Source organism: Oncorhynchus kisutch, linkage group LG1 (genome assembly GCF_002021735.2).
Source record: "Oncorhynchus kisutch isolate 150728-3 linkage group LG1, Okis_V2, whole genome shotgun sequence".
NCBI lineage: Eukaryota > Metazoa > Chordata > Actinopteri > Salmoniformes > Salmonidae > Oncorhynchus > Oncorhynchus kisutch.
Window position 1 is genome coordinate 58,898,404 of NC_034174.2, and position 25,458 is coordinate 58,923,861.

The following is a 25,458-nucleotide window of genomic DNA, read 5'->3' on the forward strand; positions in this document are numbered from 1 at the left end:
AAGTTCTTCCACACCAATCTCAAAAAACAATTTCTGTATGGACCTCGCTTTGTGTACGGGGGCATTGTCATGCTGAAACAGGAAAGGGCCTTCCCCAAACTGTTGCCAGAAAGTTGGAAACACAGAATCGTCTAGGATGTGACTGTCTACTGTAGCATTAAGATTTCCCTTCACTGGAACTAAGGGGCCTAGCCCGAACCATGAAAAACAGCCCCACACCATTATTCCTCCTCCACCAAATTTTATAGTTGGCACTATTTTATAGAAGGTAGCATTCTCCTGGCATCCGCCAAACCCAGATTCGTCCGTCGGACTGACAGATGGTAAAGCATGATTCATCACTCCAGAAAACATGTTTCCACTGCTCCAGAGGCCAATGGCGGTGAGCTTTACACCACTCCAGCCGATGCTTGGCATTGCACGTGGTTAGGCTTGCGTGTGGCTGCTCTGCCATGGAAACCCATTTCATGAAGCTCACGATTAACAATTCTTGTGCTGACGTTGCTTCCAGAGGCAGTTTGGAACTTGGTAGTGAGTGTTGCAACCTGAGGACAGATGATTTTTCAGCACTCGACGGTCCCGTTCTGTGAGCTTGTGTGGCCTACCACTTCGGGGCTGAGCCGTTGTAGCTCCTTGATGTTTCCACTTCACAATAACAGCCCTTACAGTTGATCAGGGCAGCTCTAGCAGGGCAGAAATTTGACAAACTGACTTGTTGGAAAGGTGGCATCCTATGAAGGTGCCACGTTGAAAGTCAGAGCTTTTCAATAAGGCAATTCTACTGCCAATGTTTGTCAATGGAGATTGCATGGCTGTGTGCTCGGTTTTATACATCTGTCAGCAACGGTTGTGCCTGAAATAGCCAAATCCACTAATTTTAAGACGTTTCCACATACTTTTGTATAAAATAGTGTATGTAGGACGCGACCTGCAGGACTTTTTGCCACATTCAACATAAGCAAATCTATTTGTGACATCCCTTTCACAGACCCTCCTTCACAACCAGACAACCAACCATTCCACTACTGGAGTATCCCCAGCATCATTCAGGCTGGGATAACATTCCAGTTAGGTCTCTGGTATGCAAGCTGCATCTGCTGAGTGACTATACCGAACACACTTCATTTTAACGGGGAAAAGAGGGTTGCACATACAGTTGAAGTCGGAAGTTTACACAAACTTAGGTTGGAGTCACTAAAACTCGTTTTTCAACCACTCCACAAATTTCTTGTTAACAAACTATAGTTTGGGCAAGTTGTTTAGGACATCTACTTTGTGCATGACACAAGTCATTTTTCCAACAATTGTTTACAGACAGGTTATTTAACTTATAATTCACTGTATCACAATTCCAGTGGGTCAGAAGTTTACATATACACTAAGTTGACTGTGCCTTTAAAACAGATTGGAAAATTCCAGACTATTTTTTCATGGCTTTAGAAGCTTCTGATAGGCTAATTGACATCATTTGAGTCAATTGGAGGTAAACCTGTGGTTATATTTCAAGGCCTACCTTCAAACTATTTGCTTGACATCATGGGAAAATCTAAATAAATCAGCCAAGACCTCAGAAAAAGAATTTTAGACCTCCACAAGTCTGGTTCATCCTTGGGAGCAATTTCCAAACGCCTGAAGGTACCACGATCATCTGTACAAACAATAGTGCGCAAGTATAAACACTATGGGACACGCAGCTGTCATATTGCTCAGGAAGGAGACGCGTTCTGTATCCTAGAGAATAACGTACTTTGGTGTGAAAAGTGCAGATCAATCCCAGAACAACAGCAAAGGACCTTGTGAAGATGCTGGAGGAAACAGGTACAAAAGTATCTATATCCACAGTAAAACGAGTCCTATATCAACATAACCTGAAAGGCTGCTCAGCAAGGAAGAAGCCACTGCCATAAAAAAGACAGACTATGGTTTGCAACTGCACATGGGGACAAAGATTGTATTTTTTGGAGAAATGTCCTCTGGTCTGATGAAACAAAAATAGAACTGTTTGGTAATAATGACCATCGTTATGTTTGGAGGATAATGGGGGAGTCTTGCAAGCCGAAGAACACTATCCCAACCGTGAAGCATGGGGGTGGCAGCATCATGTTGTGGGGTGCTTTGCTGCAGGAAGGACTGGTGCACTTCACAAAATAGATGGCATAATTGAGGTAGGAAAATTATGTAGATATATTGAAGCAACATCTCAAGATATGAGTCAGGAAGTTGAAGCTTGGTTGCAAATGGGTCTTCCAAATGGACAATCACCCCAAGCATACTTCCAAAGTTGTGGCAAAATGGCTTAATGACAACAAAGTCAAGGTATTGGAGTGACCATCACAAAGCCCTGACCTCAATCCTATAGAAAATGTGTGGGCAGAACTGAAAAAGCTTGTGCGAGCAAGGAAGCCTACAAACCTGACTCAATTACACCAGCTCTGTCAGGAGGAATGGGCCAGAATTAACCCAATTTATTGTGAGAAGCTTGTGGAAGGCTACACGAAACATTTGACCCAAGTTAAACAATTTAAAGGCAATGCTACCAAACACTAATTGAGTGTATGTAAACTTCTGACCCAGTGGGAATGTGATGAAAGAAATAAAAGCTGAAATAAATCACTCTCTCTACTATTATTCTGACATTTCACATCCTAACTGACCTAAGACATGGAATTTTTACTAGGATTAAATGTCAGGAATTGTGAAAAAACTGAGTTGAAATGTATTTGGCTAAGGTGTATGTAAACTTCCGACTTCCACTGTATACACTACTATAGTAGCTGACTGTTGAATTATGGTTGCTTTCCTGTGACTTGGTTACGCTACTGTGTGCCTGTGTCAAGAAAGGCATGTTATTATATTTTGTGTCATTGCCCATTGTCGATATGCTGTAAGTGTGTGAATGAGATTAAAACATGAACACACATTGAAAACTAGTTGGCTTCGGCTGTTCAAACACAGAGGCATGGCAGTGCCACTCATAGTCCTACTTCCACTGAGTGTACAAAACCTTAAGACCACCCTCCTAGTATTGAGTGAAGTTTACATTCATCATAAATATTCATAGTTGATATTTCTGCATATTGTATCTTTGTGTTTACATATATCCATGCTTTAAGATGTCCTTTTTTGTGATCAAATTTTTATTGAGTTCACACAACAAATTATTTATACAAATTGAAAATAAAATCTGTGTTATACATACAATCAATGTTATACATGCAGCTCCAGCCCTTGAAAATTCACAGAAGTAAAATAAGGTCAAGCCTCCCACCCATCTCCTACCAACAGCCAAGTTTCTCAAAAAGTAGAGATGGTCAAAAACAAACAAAAGATGTAAGTAATCCTCCACCATAAGGGACCACTGGTAGGCTATCTCTGATCACTGTTAGGCTAAATTGTGCTATTATGCATTCCAAATTAACAATATTCTGCATAACATTAATCCAATAAATTGCAAGAGCCAGCCCCGAATTCCACCATAACCATATCCTATCCCAATCAGAGGTTAATCCCATCCTCTCTGACTCTGTCTCCCATACAACCTCCATGCGTCATTTCTTATATGTCTTCCCTGTATCTCTGCTACTAGCCCTCTTGAACTCCTATCTGGACCTATCCAGGCTGCCATTTGGGTGTTCTGACAAGGGCATATTCCAGGGTACACCATAAGCTTTCATTGCTGACCTTAACTGCAGATACAGAAAGTATGAGGATCTTGGCAGGGAATAGTCTTCTTTAATATCCTGAAATGTGCGCAAGCCAATCTCACTATAAATGTCCTTCAAATTATAAACATCTGTGTGAAAAGATGTCCATCTGTCAATAAATGGATATAACTGATGGAATTTTGTCTGATGACCTATGACCTTTTCCACCCTCTTCCATAAATTCAAGGAGTTCAGAACTATGCTGCCAAACCTAAGATATTTTCTATCATCCCCAGCAAATACTAACTCGTCTAGTCTATTCGGTTTAACCAGAGCAGATTCAATAGCTCTCCAAGGTAAAACTGATTGACGGTCCAGCCACACTCGTAATGCTCTTATTTGAAAAGCCCAATAATAGAAATTGAGATTCGGGAACAGCTAATCCTCCTGTGCATTTCGACGCAGCAAAGTAGTGAGTTTGATCCTAACCCGCTTTCCACCCCATATAAAGTTATGCATGTGCTTCTTTTATAAACGTTGGAGGTGGCGACAAAGGGATCATGAAGAATAAAAAGTTAACCCGGAGCAAGATATTCATTTTCACTGTGATAACTCTGCCCTGTAACGATACAGTTAGATTAGACCACCTCTGCAAATCCTCCTTCATTTTTTGCAAAATGCCACAGAAGTTCTAGGATGTAGGATGTATTTTAACCCCCAAATAAGTAAACGCTGGTGCTTATTGGTACAAAAGAAGGTGACTGAGCATTCTTAGCTGCTTCATTTATAGGAAATAACATAGATTTGGTTTAAAAAAATATATCCACCCAGCTCTTTAGACTCAAACAACTGAAGTACATGAGAGAGAGAGGACCCAACATCGGAGAGGAACAGAAGGATGTCATCTGCATAAAGTGAGATAAAGTGTGTAGACTCATAAATTGCAATTGGAGAGAGTCATATTAAAAGCAGTGGGGACATAGGACAATCCTTGTTTAGATCCGCGTTTTAATGGAAATGGGGACAATTTACAGCTGCCAGTAGGGTCGTTATATCATGTTTTTATCATAGAGATGAAATTAGGGCCGAACAAAAACTTCTACAAAACCATCCATAAATATCCCCATTCTAACCGGTCGAATGCCTTTTCAGCATCGAGTGACAAAACAGTGCAGTCATGAGGTAAACTGTCAGCAATGTCAATAACATGCATTAACCTGCGTACATTATATGCAGCCAATCTCCCTTTAACAAAGCCAGTTTGGTCATGGTGTATTTAACTTACCAAGAGATCAATACGCATGGCCAATACTTTTGCATACAACTTTGCATCCCTACAAAATCAGGGAGACAAGGTGGTAACAATAACATTCATGCAGGTCTTTTCCCTTCTTCAGTAACAGAGTAATTAAAGCAATGTTCTGGTCTCTATGGAGTGACCCAGTCTCAATAGCATAATTAACGGAGTCCAAAATCAGGGGACCAACTTTATCCCATAGAACCAGATATTGTTCAGGGGGGATCCCATCAAGCCTGGGAGATTTCCCTTTTTGTAGAGTCCTAACCACATCCCCTAGCTCTTCTAAGGTTATGGGTTGTTCCAGCAGCTCACTTTCTAATAAATCCAATTTAGGTAAAGCCAAATTTTGCATAAATAAATTGCACCTTTGCATATCAAGTGTAGCTTCTAAACAGTAAAGGGCACTATATAAACGTCATTTATTGCTTTGTGCTCCGTGACTATTTGAGGATCTTTCTGACGCTGGGTTAATCATTGCATTAAGATCTCCCCCCACCATGAGATGACCGTCATGGAACTGAAGCAAAAAGTCACCTATGGAAGCCAAGAACATGCTGTCATATTCATTTTGGCTGTAAATTGAAACTAAAAAAAGTTTTGCATGATTCACGGTCACCTATACATAAACAAATCGCCCCCACAAGAATAATTTCCTGAGAGCTCGACAGAGATCTGGAGTTTTCTATCCACCAAAATCAGTACTCCCTTTTGACTTATTTGCAGCACGTGAATGGGCAATTAGTTTATAGCGTCTGTTTTGGAATATGTGTTCATCTTTATCCAGCAAATGAGTTTCCTGAATCAATGCAATGGATACTTGCTTGCGGTGTAGATATTCGAAACATCATGTTTGATTGGTGCATTCAAACCCATTAAATTAAAGCTCACCACAATCAAATCAGTCATTGGGATATGTACATTAGATTGAAATCAGTGAGATTAGCGGGCATGGCTGTGAATGTGAAACAGTAGCTGACCAAAAAGATAAAACAAAAACAATGCATGTACTGTAATGACTAACATAGGCATGAAGTGTTGACAATAACAAATACAGTATATACAACAAAAAGTGCCCAACTTGGCTCTAAGAATGGGTAGCATAGAATCTCTGTTCAATTGAAAACAAAACAATCAATCAATCATATTGAAAACTCAAATAATTGATTCTGAATGAAAATTCAGACAATGTTGGCTAACGTTACCTTATCAATCCAGTATGACAGACTCTGTTAAATAAATGCCAGAAGGGCTAGACCATTTTTTTGTTGGGTGTGCTTGACACACAAAAATACTTTCTTAATATTTTTTTTTTGGCTCATATCATGAAAAAATATATATATATATTTGCACAATTTCTTTGTCATACTAATCTACAATGAGTTTTTGGCTGATGAGTGGGCAATGACAGAATTGCTGCAGCAAATGTCACAAAAAAAAACCCTGCAAAATCCTGGATGGACTGACATGCACAGGCAATATAGCCTAAGTTGTTACCTTGGCTTTTATAACATATAAGGCTTAAGCAGGCAGACAGACAGGCAGAAAACAAAAAAAGCACAGAATGACAGCAGAGAAGATGCTGAGACAGATAGACAGCACAGCAAGGAGGCAAAAACAATGGCTAGAGCAGAGGCAATGCCTTCAGACATTTCCAGAGTTTCTTGTGTCACAGCCTGAATTTAAAATTGATTAAAATTTAGATTTTGTGTCATTGGCCTACACACAATTATTTTTACAAATAAATTCACGCTGAAATGTCTTGAGTCAATACGTATTCAACCCCTGTTATGGCAAGCCTAAATAAGTTCAGGAGTAAACATTTGCTTAACAAGTCACATAATAAGTTGCATGGACTCACTCTGTGTGCAATAATAGTGGGATGCATGATTTTTGAAAGACTACCTCATCGCTGTACCCCACACATACAGATAATTGTAACGTCCCTCAGTCGAGCAGTGAATATCAAACAGATTTAAACTCAGTTGCCGGAGAGGAAGAAAACCACTCAGGGATTTCATGATGAGGCCAATGGTGACTTTAAAACTGTTACATAGTTTAATGGTTGTAATAGGAGAAAACTGAGGATGGATCAACAACATTGTAGTTACTCCACAATACGAACCTAAATGACAGATTGAAAAGAAGGAAGCCTGTACAGGGTAAAAAAATCTATTAAAAAACATGATTTTTTTTTGCAATAAGGCACTAAAGTGAAAACTGCAAGACATGTGGCAAAGAAATATCCTGAATACAAAGCATTATGTTTGGTGCAAACACATCACTGAGTACCAATCGTCCTATTTCCATGCATGGAGATGGCCGATGGGTATGCTTGTCATCGGCAAGGATTGCAGAGTTGTTTTAGGATAAAAAGAGACAGAATAGAACTAAGCACAGGCAAAATCCTAGAGGAAAACCTCAGTCTGCTTTCCAAGACACTGGGAGACAAATTCACCTTTCAGCAGGACAATAACCTAAAACATAAGGCCAAATATACACTGGAATTGCTTCATTGAGTTAGCGACGTGTACAGTGATGTGGGCTGGTGTGGATAAAATTCCAGGGCCGAATTCTTGTCCCAGTCTGCCCCTGGGTTAAACTTTGGAACTCATCAGGGTAAAACACTAAGGTAATACTTTTGATTGCTCAAAGTGAGTATTGTGATCTGATCAAACACCCAGATTTATTTTTGTATTTTTTTAAAACGTGCACCTAATCAGATTATTTTATTTAGTTCAATTTGGAGACTAGTGAGAGCATGAAAATCCTATACTTCATGGTCTGTGTGTTCTGTTGGTTCCAAACTAACTTTTTCCCATTAACTAATTTTGGTTGCACCAAAATTCACTCAATAGAAAAATTAGAAGCTTAATCGTATTATAGAGTGATTCAAAGTACTTCATTAAGAAGTGGTCCTTTGTACTTTAGCTGGTAGAGCATGGTGCTTGTAATGCCAAGGTAGTGGGTTCAATTCCCGGGATCACCCGTGTAAGTATGCATGACTGTAAGTCACGTTGGATAAAAGCGTCTGCTAAATGGCATATATTAAGTGTACTAGAGTACTACAATTTTATTTATTAGGATCCCCATTAGCCTACGGCCACCAATGGCGACAGCACGTCTTACACTGCATTCGGAAAGTATTCAGACCCCTTGACTTTTTCCACATTTTGTTACATTACAGCCTTATTCTAAAATCTATTCAATTGTTTTATTCAAACTACACATAATACCCCATAATGACAATGCTCCGTTCATCTTTCCCTCAATCCTGACTAGTCTCTCAGTTCCTGCCCCTGAAAAATATCCCCATAGCATGATGCTGCCACCATGCTTCACCATAGGGATGGTGCCAGGTTTCCTCTAGATGGGACGCTTGGCATTAAGGCCAAAGAGTTCAATCTTGGTTTCATCAGACCAGAGAATCTTGTTTCTCATGGTCTGAGTCATTTTGGCAAATTCCAAGCGGGTTGTCATGTGCCTTTTACTGAGGAGCGGCTTCCGTCTGGCCACTCTACCATAAAGGCCTGATTGGTGGAGTGCTGCAGAGATGGTTGACCTTCTGGAAGATTCTCCCATCTCCACTTAGGAACTCTGGACCCCATTGGGTTCTTGGTCACCTCAATCAAATGTATTTATAAAACCCTTTTTACACCAGCAGATGTCACAAACTGATATACATAAACCTAGCCTAGAACCCCAAACAGAAACCAATGCAGATGTAGAAGCATGGTGGATAAGAAAAACTCCCTAGGAAGAAACCTAGAGAGGAACCAGGCTCTGAGTGGTGGCCAATCCTCTTCTGGCTGTACCTGACCAATGCCCTTCTCCCCCGATTCCTCAGTTTGGCTGGGCGACCAACTCTAGGAAGAGTCTTGGTGGTTCCAAACAACTTCCATTTAAGAATGATGGAGGCAACTGTGTTCTTGGGGACCTTCAACACTGCAGAAATATTTTGGCACCCTTCCCCAGATCTGTACCTCAACACAATCCGGTCTCGGAGCTCTACGGACTATTCCTTTGACCTCGTGGCTTGGTTTTTGCTGACATGCAGTGTCAACTGTGGGACGGTATATAGACAGACGTGTGCCTTTCCAAATCATGTCCAATCAATTGAATTTACCACAGTTGGATTCCAATCAAGTTGTAGAAACATCAAGGATTATCAATGGAAAAAGAATGCACCTGAGATCAATTTTGATTCTCATAGCAAAGGGTCTAAATACTTAGCAAATGTATGAAAAAATAAATACCTTTATTTGCATAACATTTCTAGCAAAACTTTCTAAACTTTTTCCCTTTTCATTATGGGGTAGTGTGTGTGTAGATCAAAACAAATCTAACCCATTTTAGAATATGGCTGTAACGTAACAAAATGTGGAAAAAGACAAGGGGCCTGAATATTTTCAGTATGCACTGTATTTAAAGACATTAACATGTGGTGTGCATCTGTCAGTTACACATACATGTTAGTACATACACACAAGTAGGTCACATGGGGAGAAGCATTGTGTTGTGAGGTGTTGCTTTAAAATGGTATGGTTCAATACATTGTTTAATCTAACATGTTTTCGCAGGAATGCATGATTCAAGATACTTTGATGTGCAACATAAACCAGTGATTGTCATGCAATATTTGACTGTCAAAATAGGGTTTATTCATTTGGGGCTAATTCACCACCTGAGGACGAGGTGAGCTAAATCACTAACTCTAAATTTAGCCATGTAATTGATGTCTAACAGTACATTTTATGTGTAGGCCAATGCACTCACCGTGAATGGCCTATAGATAACTCAATGGTTCATAAATAAAATGTAGACCTACAGAAAGCTGGGACTCTTCAACCGGAACAACAGTGGTTACTTTCAAAAGTGTGTTTTCCCAGTGATTGCATTGCACAATCAGAAAGCATCTTTCTCTCCTGCTACTCAGAGCACAGAAAGTGCACTGTAAACAGCAGAAACTCTGTAGGGGCCATACTTGCTTAGACAATGGTTTAAGCAAGTATCTTTTTTCATAGGCCAAAATTAGCCATGATGCTTAGAACAGCCAGCTGAGCAGAAAATTATATCCGTTAACGAATCAACCGATCAGAGACCTTAAATGGTAGACCCACCATCCAATCGCATTTGTTACCCATGGTCTAAGTGGTATGTGCCAATATATTTTTACATGATGCTACTATGTGACACTAAAACATTACTGACGACATGCTGTTGTCAACTACAAGTAATTTAGCCTGAAGTGATGTTGACATATGGCGTCTGAGAGTTTCAATCCCCTTTGGGGAAAGATTATTTTAAAATGGAGAAAACCCTCCACTTCTGGTCCATGAGTGAAGTGGCAGATGATCAACATGCTTATAAAACCTTGTACACGTCTTAAGTCATTTCACCTATATTCAACTGAGTGACTCCAAGAAGCTCCTTTCATTATTGATTTACTACAACAGGTTGCCTGCTCTTCAATCCACAATTAGTGTAGGCTACACTAAAAGGTTATAGCAAGGAGGATACTATCTGGCGTGAAGGTGTGCAACGTTCAACCTATTTAAAGACCATCTAGTAGGCTTGCCTATATCAACACCATTTTTAGATACGATAGGCTAACGTGTCCCAAAACAGTGTTATTAGCTGTGCTGGAGTAGATCACGTCTATAACCATGAAGATAGCTCAATTTTATTAGGCTAGGCCAGTCAGTCAATAGCATGTGCTACAGAAAAGCACGATCAGTTTTACAACTTGTGATGCAAGGAGGCCAGGTTGGCCAATGAGAAAAGAGAACAGCTAGCCATTTTAGATCCTTGTTTAAACCATTGGTCTAAGCATGGTTCACAATTTGGAAGCCTTACCTATTCATTCAACCAGTAGGACAATATAGAGTTAAAAACATGTGAGGGGGTCACTAAATGACAGCAATGCTGACAAAGTAATCCAACTAAGAAAATTACATTCTGGGGGGAAATCTGGGTTGATCATTACAGTACTTTTTTACATAATGCCCGTTACATGTAATCCATTACTACCAATCCGTGGGAATGACAGTCTCCATTATGTTAGGTGGAAAAATAACTGGAAGGCAAACATGAATGATTTCTCAAAATCACACGCAGACCAGAATGCACCTCTGATGTAAAATCCTGAACTTACCCTTTAACATAGTCTATCATAAATAATTTATATAATGCATTTGTGCAATAAACAGTAACACACCCATCACCCCAAATAGATCTACAGTTTATTTGTTACAAATTCTCACATTGGTCAGCAGCCCACTACGTAAAATAAGGCATTGCATCTGCGTACCATGAAATAACCTCCCTTTCCAATGTCATACAAAAAGGACAGGCAAAAAGGAGAACAAGAAAGTGATTGCACTAGTTGCTGCACGTTTAACGCACAGGCAATTCCCCTTTTCAATAACACTGAACCGCTGCATGTTCTGGGAATGTCAGGACAAATAAACAAGTTTCTGACACAGCCAGAGACTCTTCAATTGATTGTTGGTTCCAAAATAATAATAAAAAAAGGGATACAATATTAAAACCCTTCTGAACTCCATCCCTTAACAAAATGATAATTTGACTACAAACTACAGTAAAAGAGAGGAAAAAATAAGTAAAATAATGACGGAATTTTGGAAAGTTGTGGGACGTTCATTCGGTCTTAGACGGATGTCCCTTCCTTTGATTGCTCGGGCACCTCCTGGTGGAGAGAAAGAACCAAAAACAAAAGGACTTAATCACTGTCCAGAAACATATAAAAACCATCTAATGAATAGTAACGGCCCTAACAAGTCTAAACCACTGACAAGTAGGGATGGGCAGTATACCAAAATATCGTGTTCTGACATGTTATTCAGCTTTTAACCACACCTCCAAAGCCTGTTATGCACCTTAAAAAAGGTACACCACATGAACAGTATGTGAACATCACATTACAAATTCATGGACATTAATATGGAGCTGGTCCCCCCCCCCCCCCCCCCCCGCTGCGATAACAGCCTCCACCCTTCTGTGAAGGCTTTCCACTAGATGTTGGAACATTGCTGCGTGGACTTGCTTCCATTCAGCCACAAGAGCATTAGTGAGGTCGGGAACTCGCAGTCGGCGTTCCAATTCATTCCAAAGGTGTTCGATGGAGTTGGGTGCCAGGGCTCTGTGCAGGCCAGTCAAATTCTTCCACACCGATCAAGACAAACCATTTCTGTATGGACCTCGAAATGTCATACTGAAACAAGAAAGGACCTTCCCCAAACTGTTGCCACAAAGTTGGAAGCACAGAATCTAGAATGTCATTGTGCGCTGTAGCGTTAAGATTTCCCTTCACTGGAACTAAGGGGCTTAGCTCAGTCCATGATAAACAGCCCCAGACCATTGGCACTTTACATTGGAGTCGGTTGCGTTCTCCTGGCATCCGTCAAACCCAGCTTCGTCCATCGGACTGCCAGATGGTGAAGAGTGATCATCATTCATGTTTTCACTGCCTGGCGGTGAGCTTTACACCACTCCAGCCAACGCTTGGCATTGCGCATGGTGATCTTCGGTTTAGGCTGCCGATCTTAGACTCCCCTGACGAACAGTTCTTGGGCTAACGTTGCTTCCAGAGGCAGTTTGGAACTCGGTAGTGAGTGTCGCAACCGAGGACAGACGATCCCGTTCTGTTAGTTTGTGTAGCCTATCAATTCGAGGCTGAGCCGTTGTTGCTCCTAGACGTTTCTACTTCACAATAACAGCACTTACAGTTGACCGGGGCAGTTCTAGCAGGGCAGAAATTTGACAAACTAACTTGTTGGAAAGGTGGCACCCTATGACGATGATAGGGTACCACGTTGAAAGTCACTGAGCTTTTCAGTAAGACCATTCTACTGCCAATGTTATACACCTGTCAGAAACAGGTGTGGCTGTACCCACATACATACGTGTGTGTGTGTAATATATGTCTTTATACCAACTACTGAGAAGTGTGTAGGAAAGGCATGCGTAAGAAATACGTAATTTCTTAAGTCGGAATCAGGCCTTTACAGCAAAGTGCATACTTCTTGGATCTGCAGAGCATTAACAAAGGCCCATTACACTCTGTTGAATATAGCCACATACCACAAAGAGTTGAGCCCCCTACCTACACTGGAATTCAGTGGAAACCCAAACATGGGAAAGGGGTTTTCCATAAAAGACATAAGAGTCTACACCCACACAGCGTAGGTCTAGGAGCTGTGGTGGGCCTGCTAAATAAGGTGGTGCAGTGTTGTTGGCCTACCTTCCCAACAAGTTGGCCCTGCAAGGTTTTGACGGTGTCCCGCTCTTTGACGAGCTGCTCCTGGGTGGCCTTGAGCATCTGCTGGAGCTTAGTGGCCGCCTGGCCAAGGTCCTTGGTTAGCTTCTTCTCTTTCTCCAGCCTCTCCTGGATCATTCAGACAACACGCAAAATTAAAATACTTATTTAGATATCAACGGAGAGGGGAGGTAGCCTAAAGCTTAGATAGGTAGACCAGAAGACAGAAGGTTGCATTATTAAATGGTAATTATGTGGTATTTATTGTATAATTACCAATTGGAAATTATTAGTACTTTCAATCATTGAACCAAACTGGTAACAATTGTGACCGAGAAGTAATAATTACGTTCTAAGTGATTACCAGGTAATAAGTGGGGCAATATCCCAATTTCTTCTTTTTTTTACTAAAAGCTGCCAGACTGGACTCAATGGCAATTATGAATTTGGGATTTGGCATAAAGACAGTAATTTCCCACCACACAGTGGGGAACCATCACAGCCTTCAGAGAAGGCCTAGGGATCTATAAAAATGTATATTATTTTTCATCCTTACAGTATTTGTAATAATATTCTGACTTAATCTCTTCAGTTTGTGTTAGAAAGGCTTAATAGTGAATATAATTTTTTGGGGGTGTTCTCTGGGTAGAAAAATCTAGCTCAGCCAGCCATTGGCTAGGCCTTTAGAAGCTGGACAGAAGGCCTTTGCCATTCAACTGTATTAGAGCAGAATTTTGGAGTGACAGTGGAATGAACCAATCACATGTTGACTTGCATTTATTTTTTGATAGAGAGAAGGCTTAGACATGTTACTAGTGAGAGTGCAAGAGGTAATGAATTCATAATGGTTATGGCAATACACTAATAGGTTATCGTCTGCCAGAAAAACTTAGAGAAGAGAAAATAACCAGTGTTGCAAGCATTAGTTTTCCCACGCCAACACTAGTAACGTTAGCTAGCAATGGGAAGTAATAGCTGGTTTATTCATTTAATTTGAGACCTGAAATGGTTGTGCTTTTGTGTTGGTATGATTTTATGGGGCCTACCGGAGTGAATGGGCTACTCAATCGTTAACATTATTTGATGCTGTGTGAGACTCCTGTCGCCCGTCTATATGTTTGACCAAAATTCTCTCCTTCAGCGCCATGCAGTGCACAGGCATTTACAGCCGCTGTCCTTTCAGCATCATGAGCCTGTCACCTTTGACGTGACACTTGACGCTATTGGTGATAGTGGTGTTGGCTACTATAAGTTGAGTAAACAGTGCAAATATTTGACAATGTTTGTCATGTTGTGTCCATGCCGGTTGTCGCTGTGTGTGCGGCAGCCCAAAGCACGGCCAGGCCTGTTTGAGTCATTCCTAAAGTCATCAAAAAGTATTGCTCTTCCTTCACTAGAACAAACCGATTACAGAAGATATCATGTTGGGCGCATTAAGTGATGCTATGTTTTCTGTTACTTTCTAGATTTTTGGGGTTTGATAACGTATTGGAAGATTTTTGGTCCCTCTGAAGGCCTAGGTCCTATAGTCACGGTTCACCACTGCCACCACCACACTAGCAGGTCCAGTGGTGTGCCATTACAGAACCATGTCGGAGTCTGTTGATAGCTTAGGAAAGCTGCTGCCGACTCAAATATGCTATCTAATTGGATGACCTATGAAGTCCATGTTGGTGAGAGAGGTAGAGCGTAAAGGAATAAACGAAGACAGGGGTAAGCACCTTGAGTTCTCCTGTGGAGCAGTCTCCTGCTGCCTTCATTTGGTCCATCTGTGTCTGTAGGTCAGTCACGCACTTCTGAGCCTGCAAGGGGAGAGCAAAAAGATTTGCGAACAAAGATTAAATAAACATTCTTAGATAGAAATAAAAATGCCATTGGCAATACAATGACTGATTGTCTCCAAAGACTGACAGCCAAAGGATGTGGTGGTATCTGAGGAGGTTGGGAATAACATAAGGAAGCAAAGATAATGTCCATTTCACATTGGACAATAAAGTTGTACTGTATTGTATGACCGATGGGTCACGAGAGAGCTGATTGAGTTAAAAAATATGATTTCTGTTCCATACTGTGCTCACTGGTGCCCAACTAACGATGAAAGATGCAGCAGAAATACTGTGGGAATGCATTAAGTAATAGATTGAAACATTGAATCAATTAACGTTCATACATCTTTTAAGGAGATAGGAATTCTAACCTTACATGTTTATTTTAATTTTATTTTGGACAGCACAGCTGGAAATGTAGAGATGAGACAATAGGGGCATAGACAAAAGGGTGGCCGAGTCAGGGCTTCAACCGCCGTTGACAGGGCTCCAACCCCCGTTGACAGGGCTCCAAGTGGTTGGGAGTTTAGACTTCTACACCAGTCTCCAGCACGTCTAACCTCATTCTTACCATGTCAGTTGAAGGCTCGCTATATCGCGATTCGAACTTCAGAAGAATGTCTTTATTATGACTTACCTGGTCAAAGTCAACGGCCAGCTGCTGTCTCATCTCTTCCTCCGTTTGCAACTTGTTTACAACCTGCACCAGCTGGGTTTGGACCTGATATAATACACACACAAACAGGTCAGTCAAATCACCCCCCCAGATAGATCACATTGGGGGGTGGGGGTACTGTAGGACACAACGGGGTGGCGTATATGGGCCAGCCCCGCTCCACAGTGTGCAGAGGTTCTCCCAAACGGTTAGGTCAGAACAAGTAGACTCCTGAAGGGCAGTTTCTGGTTCAGGTGAAAAAAAGCAAGCTGCGCTCGTCTTCCAAAGTGGTCCGTTACGCAATGTACTAAACAAACATCAACAAAGACAACCTCTCACTACTGAGCTCTGGCATTTTGAAAAATACATTTGAAGGGTGCTAGCGTTCTGCTGTCCCCCCCCCCCCCCGAAAGTATTACAACAGCCACTGGTGCAGCACCTCAGAGCATATCACAACTCCAATGTCAACTCAGGAAGCAAGGGACTTGCAAACACACACACAGTTTCATGCAAGACAACTAGAGTAAAAAAATAGGCATTTCATTGCTGTAAAACATTTGTTTTAGAAAGCACATACGGTGTGGTTAGTGTATAGCAAAAGCTGCTGCCTTTGAGAACTCTCAGACTGAATAGATGTGGTGTGATTCTACTGCCTCGGTTTTGAAGTCAAATGTGTCATAATTTAATATGATTTATTGTATACGGGCATAATTAGTGTGCCATCATGCCGCACATTATTATTTAAATACGGATTGGTCTCTAATATGTGAGTGAACGGTTTGCAAGTGAACACTACATCGGTAGGGTGCCCTAGCCAAATCCTTAAAGGGATATTACAGGCGAAAATTAAGATGAGCACCACAAATCTGAAAATTACACGGTGCTTATCGTTTCCATTCAGGATTGCAGATTGTAGTCAGTTCGAGGAATACATTCTGAGTCTGATAGTTCTCAGCTAGCTTGTGCAGGGTGCACCCCGTCGGTCAGGCACCCTGACCTGTGTTGACTCGGAGGCCTCCTGGCTCTGCACGTGCTCCGTCGTCTCGCTCAGCTGCTGTCTGACCTGCAACAGGAAGCAATCTGCCACTCAACACAAAGGCAATGTCGCAATGCTCCAATTATCTCTCCTTCCTCCCAAAGTGCGCACGTGTTCACTTCCCTTCAATGATTTGAAAAGAAATGACTGGTATAAGAAATATGGTGGAAACTCCCACTAGCCAATGCTTTTACATTTGAAGGATGTAGTGAACAAATGCACCCTTCAGGAGAAAGGAAATATTATTGGGACGCACCCAAAGCCCTGGGTCTCCCTCAGTAGGGTGCTTTTACTGAACATTGCAGATAGAAATACCACAAATTGAGCTGCCATTAACTCTACACATCAGAAAGCCACGTCTGTTCTACACAATGTCCTTCTATCAGAACATTCCATATCGTTGCACCCTTCTGAACTCAGACTTCTGTTCAAAGGGGCCGAAGAGCTTTGTTGATCGCCCTAAGGGCGCAATACAGTTGGTAGAAGTGACCACTAATACAAGATCAGCTATTTTTTCATAAGCATAATGGCAAATGTTAGTGTACTCTGATCCTAGAGCTGTGGTTGAGCAAAACTTCTACTTCAAGCAGAAGGTCAAATAGTAGATTGCTCATTTACGCCTCCAAACAGCCGAGTCCATCACTGCAGGAGTGGAAATGGCATAATTTTACGGCACTAAAATGGCGACTGGCGCGTCAAACCTACCACAGAAAGTTCCTTGGCCTGCTTCTGAGCTTCCAATTGGGCCGTCTCCAGCCGACTCTGGGTCTTCGTTAACAAGGCCTTCAGCTGCAAAGGCAAACAAGATGTAGACTGTAGCTACAAGCAATCCATGGACCACCCAAGTAGCAAAAAATGCATATAGGTGGATGTTAACAATGTAAAATCTGGGTTTAAACAACTATTTCCACAGTTGGAAGACTAGCCCCTGGTGGGCTAAAAGATCCTAATCCCAAATAAAATCTATGAAAATAAAAGCTTAACGTAGGTTGTGTCTTTTAGGCACAGACTACAACGTGACAATGAGAGAGTGAAAACATTTTCAACCTGAAAACATCATGACCCAGGTGTAACGGCGTGTTTTGCCTACCTGGGCGACCTCCTCGGCGTAAGTCTGGCTAAAGCTGATGGACTCCAGCTGTTTCTCCAACTGGGCCTCCAGAAGCATCACCTGCTCTTTCAGCTGCACAAAACAGGATAAGTCACTTTTTAATATCAAACTAAAACCAATCAAAAAAGGTCTCATTGGTTTACTTAAATCTGTGACTGGAAGTAAATCCGACATGTACTAAAGTTTAGATTGAGCTCTGTATACACCCATCCCCATCACAATAACGGTACTAAAGCTCTACCTGGTCTGTACTTTCATTGTTCATCTTCATATCCTCTGCAGCTTGCTGCAACACCTTCACCTGATCCAAAGCCTGCAGGACAAAATAGCTTTTAACTTCGTATCAAGCCATCTTACAGGAAACCATCTCGTCTGCTGCTATTCAGTAAGACCAGAGAGAGAGAATTTAAGAAAAAATAACTCACTGCTTGCCCTTGCTCCTCAGCCTCTACGATTTTGAGCTTCCATACGTGCTCCTCTTCCTCCACACTCTTCTGAAGGTCTTTCAGCATGCCCTCCTAAAGGAAGGGTGATAATGTGGGAATGCAGTTCTTACATCATCATACCTACGTCTAGGTGCAAAGCAGGAGTACAAGTATGTTAGTGGGGCTAGCGATTCTTGCCAGCTTACTTTAATGAAGCGTACACATTATTCATGTCACTCCACCTTCTGTATCACACATTCTATTCCATATAAAGAGCACATAGGATATAGGGTGCCATTTTGGGGACACAGTTAAGCTGTGTCCCCTTCAAACGGACTGAAGTTGGATGGAAAGTCAGGCATTCACACGCAGGACCATGGATTGACTTACCGTTTCAGCCAGGACAGTTCTGTACTGCTCACACTCCGCCTGTAGTGTTTTCTGAGACTCCTCGGCTTCTCTGAGTTTTGACAAAAGCTCCTAAAGAGAAAACAAGCACACAGTCATGACTGTCTGGGGATCATCTGAAACACCGGGGTAGGAAAAGCCAAGATGCACTTTTGTTGTCTGTTTCCAGAGACAAACATGTAAGTAATGGTCAGCAGTAGGCAACTAAATATATTGTTATAGCAACAGGTGTAGAGGAACCTCTACTGGTATTTTGAAGCTGTCCAACCTTACAATAAATGTTGGTTACTTCAAAATGCAATGCATACACTATACCAGGGTAAAACACAGGGTCCTCACCTCAGAGTCTGTGGGTTGCAAATTCTCTTGCTGGACTTCTTGGCTCTGTGGAATTTCAGTAGCCTGTGCTTTCTGGATGAGTAACTCCAACCAGTTATTCTGTAATTAGTAATTGAGGCATTTTAACTACAGAGCTAGGAAAGAAAATGTCTGCTGGTGTAATCATGTTTAAGGGGAATTCTATTTTCATTGGCAAGTTTCCAGAGTGATTGTATTTTCCAAATCCATTCCTGACCACCCTGTTGGTAACGTTTGGGTATATAAATAAGGAATGAACTCCAATTCAGACTAGCAAAGATTATCCACACTGTACAACAAACTTTCTGGCGGGAGAATAATAATTTGAAAAACAATACACCTTCCAACTCAAAGTCTCTCAGCGATTGCAAACCCATCTGACTTACCTGCTTAGCTTCTAAAGAGACGTCAGGGCAGATCTTCTGAAGAGCCTTTTGAGCTTCTGTCTGGAACGAACTCAGTGCTTCCTCGGCTACGTGCTACAGATAGACGCAAAGTCACAGCATCATGAAAGCCATCCAACACAAACCGTATTCACAACCGTGTCTGTCAATGGGAGTGTAGCCAGTGTATTTAGCTAGAGTTCAAACAACCTTAGTGCCAGACATGTTGCTGTCTTTGAGCATTTCATTCATGAAAACTTGAATTCTAGTTCCAATTTTAGCCATTCAGATAGCCTTTTTGGAAATTCAGAAGATCCCTCACCTATTGGCCAATATTGATCAGGATGTAGCAAGAAGCGGAGCGCATATATACAACTCTGGGTGTTGCATGCCACTGACCTGCGCACCCTTCGCCACAGCCAGTCTTTCCTCATTCAACTTCTCAGCAGCGGTCAAGGCTTCCATTGCAGCCCAGTTCTTTTCACGGAGATCCTGTAGGGTAGAGCAGAATTCAGCTAAGCTAACACAGTCAAGGGGCAACAAGCATACCTCTCTTTGAGCAACGCAAAAACCTCAAACTTACATTGCTTTTGTTCCTAACTTGTTCCATTTCCTCCTTTAGCCTTTGTAGCTCCTCTTCCAGAGATAGCATCTGGGAATCTTTCTCAAGGCTGAAAATATAACACTCATTAGGAGGGAAGTGGGAAAAGTCCATATCAATTCCAGTACCAGTTCAAGAATTGAAATTCATTCCTATGGGGAAATGCCATGTCCAATTCAACAGACAGAAATAGACCCCCAACCCTGCTCATTCGATTAGACAATGCATGCACTATGGGGTCAAATAATACACCTCAAGTGGTTAAAGACTTAGGAATGGACACATACCATTCAAATGGCTGTTCGGCTTCAGTCTCACTTCCGGACTCCTGTGTTAGGGAATTGAAAGAATATGCATTGTTCAAGATGCCAATGGCTACGTTTTTCATATGACAAAAGCACATACCCATTATTTTGATTTCTACTTCGCACATTCTTCCATTGCAAAACTACCATTCCAGTGTTTTACTTGCTATATTGTATTTACTTTGCCACCATGGCCTTTTTTGCCTTTACCTCCCTTCTCACCTCATTTGCTCACATCGTATATAGACTTGTTTATACTGTATTATGACTGTATGTTTATTTTACTCCATGTGTAACTCTGTCGTTGTATCTGTCGAACTACTTTGCTTTATCTTGGCCAGGTCGCAATTGTAAATGAGAACTTCTTCTCAACTTGCCTACCTGGTTAAATAAAGGTGAAATAAAAAAATAAAAATATATAAAACCTAAATTTTACAGAGTAAGACTAAACCTTAAACAGTAAGGCTTAACACCAAGCACCCACACACTTGTGCGCATACACAGGAGAGAATAGAAGACTTACAGCGTTTGCACTCTTCCCTTGCTCCTCTCTCAGCTGTTTGAGCTCTTCCTCTAACGAGGCCACCTGGCTCTCCCTCTCCTTCAGACTGCTCTGAAGCTGCTCCGTGTCTGCTGGGCTCTCCACCTGCACAACAGATTCAATACAATTCAAATAACTTGATAATAAATTTGTCCCATGAGGGACCTTCTGGTATGGAACATATAGTACATAGACAAATATAGGATTGTAAGAGAGCAATGTTGAATTTGAACTCGAAAGTTGCCAACGGGTTTCCTAATTTACAGCACCAGTGATCTTCACCTCCATCTTGGCTCTTAATGTCTGCAGCTGCTCTTCGAGGGACGTCACGATGCTGTCCTTTTCCTTAAGGCTGACATGGAAAAACTGAGTTATTAGGTTGTGATACAGTAAGACAGACTTATTTAAAGTACTACATAGTAGACAGGGCTAATCAACTATTGTCCTAGAGGGCCAAAACTAGGCAAATGTTGTGGCAAATAGAATTGTCATGAATAGAGAGGATGTGATTTCTTATCCTTTGCGTGTACATATTGTTACTATCTGAACATCACACAACATTGTGTTCTGGTTTCATTCAGACTTGGGACACCAGGTGAGTGAACTCACTGTTTAGTCAATGATAAACTGACCAATTAACAAACACAGGCAGTACTTTGTCCCTAGAGGGCCAATAATTGAATAATAGGCTTGTCATTGGAGATTTGTGCGTACCGCCTAAGTGAATAGTTCATAATAGTATTATAGCAGATTCCTCCCATACCTGTTCTGTAAGAGTTCGATCTCTGCCGTGTTGTCTATATGCACATGCTGTTCTTCAACAGGTGATTGCTCCTCTTCCTTCACACTGACCGAATGTTTTTAAACGTTTTATGGAATGATTACGACTTCAGATTCTTGACCAGATTTGATTGTTTTTAGTTTTGGGCAGGGATCCTTCCCATTTGTTCATTTATTGGTCTACATATGTCAATAAAGCACCAGTAAACTTTATTTCCCGAAGAGTGGGAATTCCAACTTTTGTAGAACAGAGACTGTAGTATAGTTAGAGACAGACAGCTAAGTGAGATGAGACAAGATGTGTAATAATAGCAGTGGGGAGCGGAATTGGAACCCACCAGGACACGGTTGTACACATGCGCTGAGGACCGCGGCGCTAACCACTTGGCTAAACCAACCCCAGGCTACATGGTGTCCCAGTAAAAGTGAACATACCCGTTGACCTGTGGATCCTCAGTCTGGGAAGATTTCACCAGCTCCAGTTCAACCTTCAGCTGTTGGAGCTCCTCTTCTAGAACAGCCACCCGACCTTCTTTGGTTATCAGACTGAAAGAGGGAGAGAAATAAATATCCCCATTCGGTAGAGAAAGTTGGATACGGAGATTCGATACATGGTATCAAACAGAAATAGGACTCAACGTACCTGTTCTTTAGCTCTTCAACTTCAGCGTAGTTGTCACCCTGTTTAGAAACAAGATGGATGGACTAAACCTCTGAGCATGATGTGTGGTGTAACACTAGAACCGCTGGGCCACGAGGAACCCCCCCCCCTTCAAGCTAACGAGCAGTCATTCTAACAATGTAATTAATACATTTCATATACAGTATATGCAACAAAAAAGTTAATGAAGGCCTTATGTAACATTACAACACATTTTTATAACAAAATACCATTTTCATTTTATGTTACTGTAGGTAAGCTGTGTGTATAATTGTTTTTAAAGTCAAATCAATTTTATTTGTGGAGTGCCAACTATGAAACGGAAAGCATGTGTTGGAACGCGTTAACAGCTTCTTTTTATAACAAAAAAATGAAATAACCCAAACACCTAGACGCACGTTCGTCAAAACTTGCTTCAAATTATAAACACATCATAGCCTAATCATTAGCGCCATGTGTGCTTGATAAAGTCAAAATCAGCAAGAAATAATGGCAAAATGAATATAATGTTTTTTGCTTGCGATGTAAGGGATATGCCCTCAGTGTTTACATTTTTGCTGATAATCGGCCCGTAGCACTGTCGCTGGCTTGTTCTATCCAACTGGGTGTGGTCCCTTAACCTCTCCCGTCTCACCGCTTGATTTGGTGGTGGCGCGGACACCTGCTCAGCGCGCACCATTCTGGATTTTTTTTACGCTTAGGCGTCTGAGGTGTAGGTTCAGGCTGAAGCTCAGAATCAGAAGAATAATCAGACACGTCATGATTCATTTCTTCCACACCATAAATATTTTCAGATTTTGTAGCACTGCTAACGCAGCATGTGCAGCCATTCTTGGTCTTCTTGCCATTGTAAATTACGAACGCACTTACTGTGTACTCCAAGAAGACCAGAGGAGACCGATAAAGGCTGCTTGGATTCGGTGGACTGATATTGGGTACATAGCATTTTGAGATTATAATTAGAATTGATCAATGCAATAGAATGGCCCGTCCTGTTCTTCATTCACAATTGGTGCATTGTTCACTTCCCCTCGCTCATCAACTCAAATCATTCTCCCACATCATACTTTACTTCATTTATATAATCTATTATATGTTCGAAGTTAGCGTTGGAGGCTGCTGAGGGGAGTACGGCTCATAATAATGGATGGAATGGAGTCAATGGCATGGTATCAAACACAAAAAAGACGTGGTTTCCATGTGGTTGATACCACTCCATTGCAGCCATAATTATGAGCTGTCCTCCCCTCTGCAGCCTCCACTGAGTTTAGGTTCAGAAGAGGCAATTATCAGGGTGATTATCAACTGGGCACGGCACCTCCAACTGTGGGGAGGAGGAGGTGGGGAGCATACCCTACTGTCGGGGGGGGGGAAGGGAGCAGCCCTACTGTCGGGGGGGGGGGGGGGGGGAAGGGAGCAGCCCTACTGTCGGGGGGGGGGGGAAGGGAGCAGCCCTACTGTCGGGGGGGGGGGGGGGGGAGCAGCCCTACTGTCGGGGGGGGGGGAGCAGCCCTACTGTCGGGGGGGGGGGGGGGGGGGGGGGGAGCAGCCCTACTGTCGGGGGGGGGGGGGGGGGGAGCAGCCCTACTGTCGGGGAGGGGGGGGAGCAGCCCTACTGTCGGGGAGGGGGGGGAGCAGCCCTACTGTCGGGGAGGGGGGGGAGCAGCCCTACTGTCGGGGAGGGGGGGGAGCAGCCCTACTGTCGGGGAGGGGGGGGAGCAGCCCTACTGTCGGGGGGGGGGGGGGGGGGGGAAGGGAGCAGCCCTACTGTCGGGGGGGGGGGGGGGGGGGGGGGGGAAGGGAGCAGCCCTACTGTCGGGGGGGGGGGGGGGGGGGAAGCAGCCCTACTGTCGGGGAGGGGGGAGGGAGCAGCCCTACTGTCGGGGGGGGGGGGGGGGGGGGAGGGAGCAGCCCTACTGTCGGGGGGGGGGGGGGGGAGGGAGCAGCCCTACTGTCGGGGGGGGGGGGGGGGGGGGGCCCTGAGCTTTGACAAAACATGTTGATCTGAAAGTATTGGAATTGTAAGCAATATGGTTCAGCTCCACCTGTACTCTGACAGGTAGAATGTCTGCCATCTTGCTTGCACCAATCTAAATAATTTCTGATCTACAAGACTGCTTAGGGGTTGATTTGGAATTTGGTCTACTGCCTAAACTATTTGCAGCTGAGAGAAAGAAAAAAAATAGGCCCTTGGAGATTACATTGGTGGCAGTGGGGGTCTCGGTAACACCTTCCGTCACAGTCTCCTGCTCCTCGGGGGGAGGTTCTATGGGAGACTCCAGTGGGGCAACCTGCTCCTTGGCGGCCTCCTCCACAGCTGACACTACTGCCTGTTGGGCCTTCAGGTCCTTCAGCTCGGCCTCCGTGATGGCCATGCGCTCCTGGAGCTCTGTGGAGATCAAAGTTTAATTCAATTCAAAGCCAGAGCCTAGTCAGACACATTTTTATAAATCCACACAAAGGACAAAAAAATAAGAAATTTGCAGACGAGTAGAGAGTATGAATCTAAAAGCAAATCTAAATAAGGTTATCATGAACATAGCTGTGTGGAAGGGACATCTCTCCCATTTAGTGCAAGGGTTTTCCTGTGATGGTTAGGGTTAAAATAGAGGTTAGAGTGACTGGATTAGCGAGACTAGCACGTTATCATGTGGTCAAGGTATGTAACCAGTGAGAGGTGGGGTCCACTGACCGGCGAAGGCTTTGGCCTCCTGTTGAGCCTGGTCTAGTTGGGCCTGCATGGTGTTGCTGGTGTCCTGGGACTTCTGGAGCTTCTGGCTCACCACCTCCAGCCTCTGCTGCCAGGCCTGCTCGCTCTCCGCCTGGCACGCCTGTGGATGAGCGCGGCAACAGCTTATTATCATGTGCAATGCATCTATTATGCATGCATATTCCTTATCTTAGATATGGGGCTGTTCCAGAAAGCTGTATCAATGAGTTAGCCATAAACGCCTTGAAATACCTTAATCATTGAGATATATAGTCTTAAAATACTTGACAGCAACAACCAATATACATATTTAGATTTCTTAATCAACCAGGAATTCAAAAGTTATTTGTGGTTGCTTAGCAAAGTTAGCTGGCTAATATACCTGGTTTCTGGAATAACCCACTGTTTGACCTGGGCCCGGTTTCCCAAAAGCATCTTAA

At 42.7% G+C, this 25,458-nt stretch overlaps 1 protein-coding gene across 3 annotated transcripts in view; it reads right to left on the bottom strand.

Moving 5' to 3' along the window:
- Nucleotides 1-9,345: 9,345 nt before the first annotated feature.
- Nucleotides 9,346-25,458, bottom strand: part of rrbp1b (ribosome binding protein 1b) — a 33,875-nt gene continuing 17,762 nt past the window's right edge. For 2 of the 3 annotated variants that reach the window (XM_031828074.1, XM_020482523.2), the window contains exons 8-27: nt 25,001-25,139; nt 24,510-24,697; nt 22,291-22,328; nt 22,083-22,193; nt 21,150-21,219; nt 20,850-20,972; nt 20,309-20,349; nt 20,004-20,091; nt 19,820-19,912; nt 19,424-19,516; nt 19,020-19,118; nt 18,663-18,752; nt 18,273-18,365; nt 18,089-18,160; nt 17,827-17,919; nt 17,442-17,525; nt 15,683-15,766; nt 14,941-15,021; nt 13,205-13,348; nt 9,346-11,650 (exon numbers count right to left, since the gene is read on the bottom strand). In XM_031828074.1, coding sequence (XP_031683934.1) covers nt 11,612-11,650; nt 13,205-13,348; nt 14,941-15,021; nt 15,683-15,766; nt 17,442-17,525; nt 17,827-17,919; nt 18,089-18,160; nt 18,273-18,365; nt 18,663-18,752; nt 19,020-19,118; nt 19,424-19,516; nt 19,820-19,912; nt 20,004-20,091; nt 20,309-20,349; nt 20,850-20,972; nt 21,150-21,219; nt 22,083-22,193; nt 22,291-22,328; nt 24,510-24,697; nt 25,001-25,139 — 1,863 coding nt within the window. In that variant the 3' untranslated portion in view covers nt 9,346-11,611. Of the gene's footprint in view, nt 11,651-13,204; nt 13,349-14,940; nt 15,022-15,682; nt 15,767-16,697; nt 16,764-17,441; nt 17,526-17,826; nt 17,920-18,088; nt 18,161-18,272; nt 18,366-18,662; nt 18,753-19,019; nt 19,119-19,423; nt 19,517-19,819; nt 19,913-20,003; nt 20,092-20,308; nt 20,350-20,849; nt 20,973-21,149; nt 21,220-22,082; nt 22,194-22,290; nt 22,329-24,509; nt 24,698-25,000; nt 25,140-25,458 lie in introns of all 3 variants that reach the window. The other variant, XM_020482517.2, reaches the window with a different exon arrangement.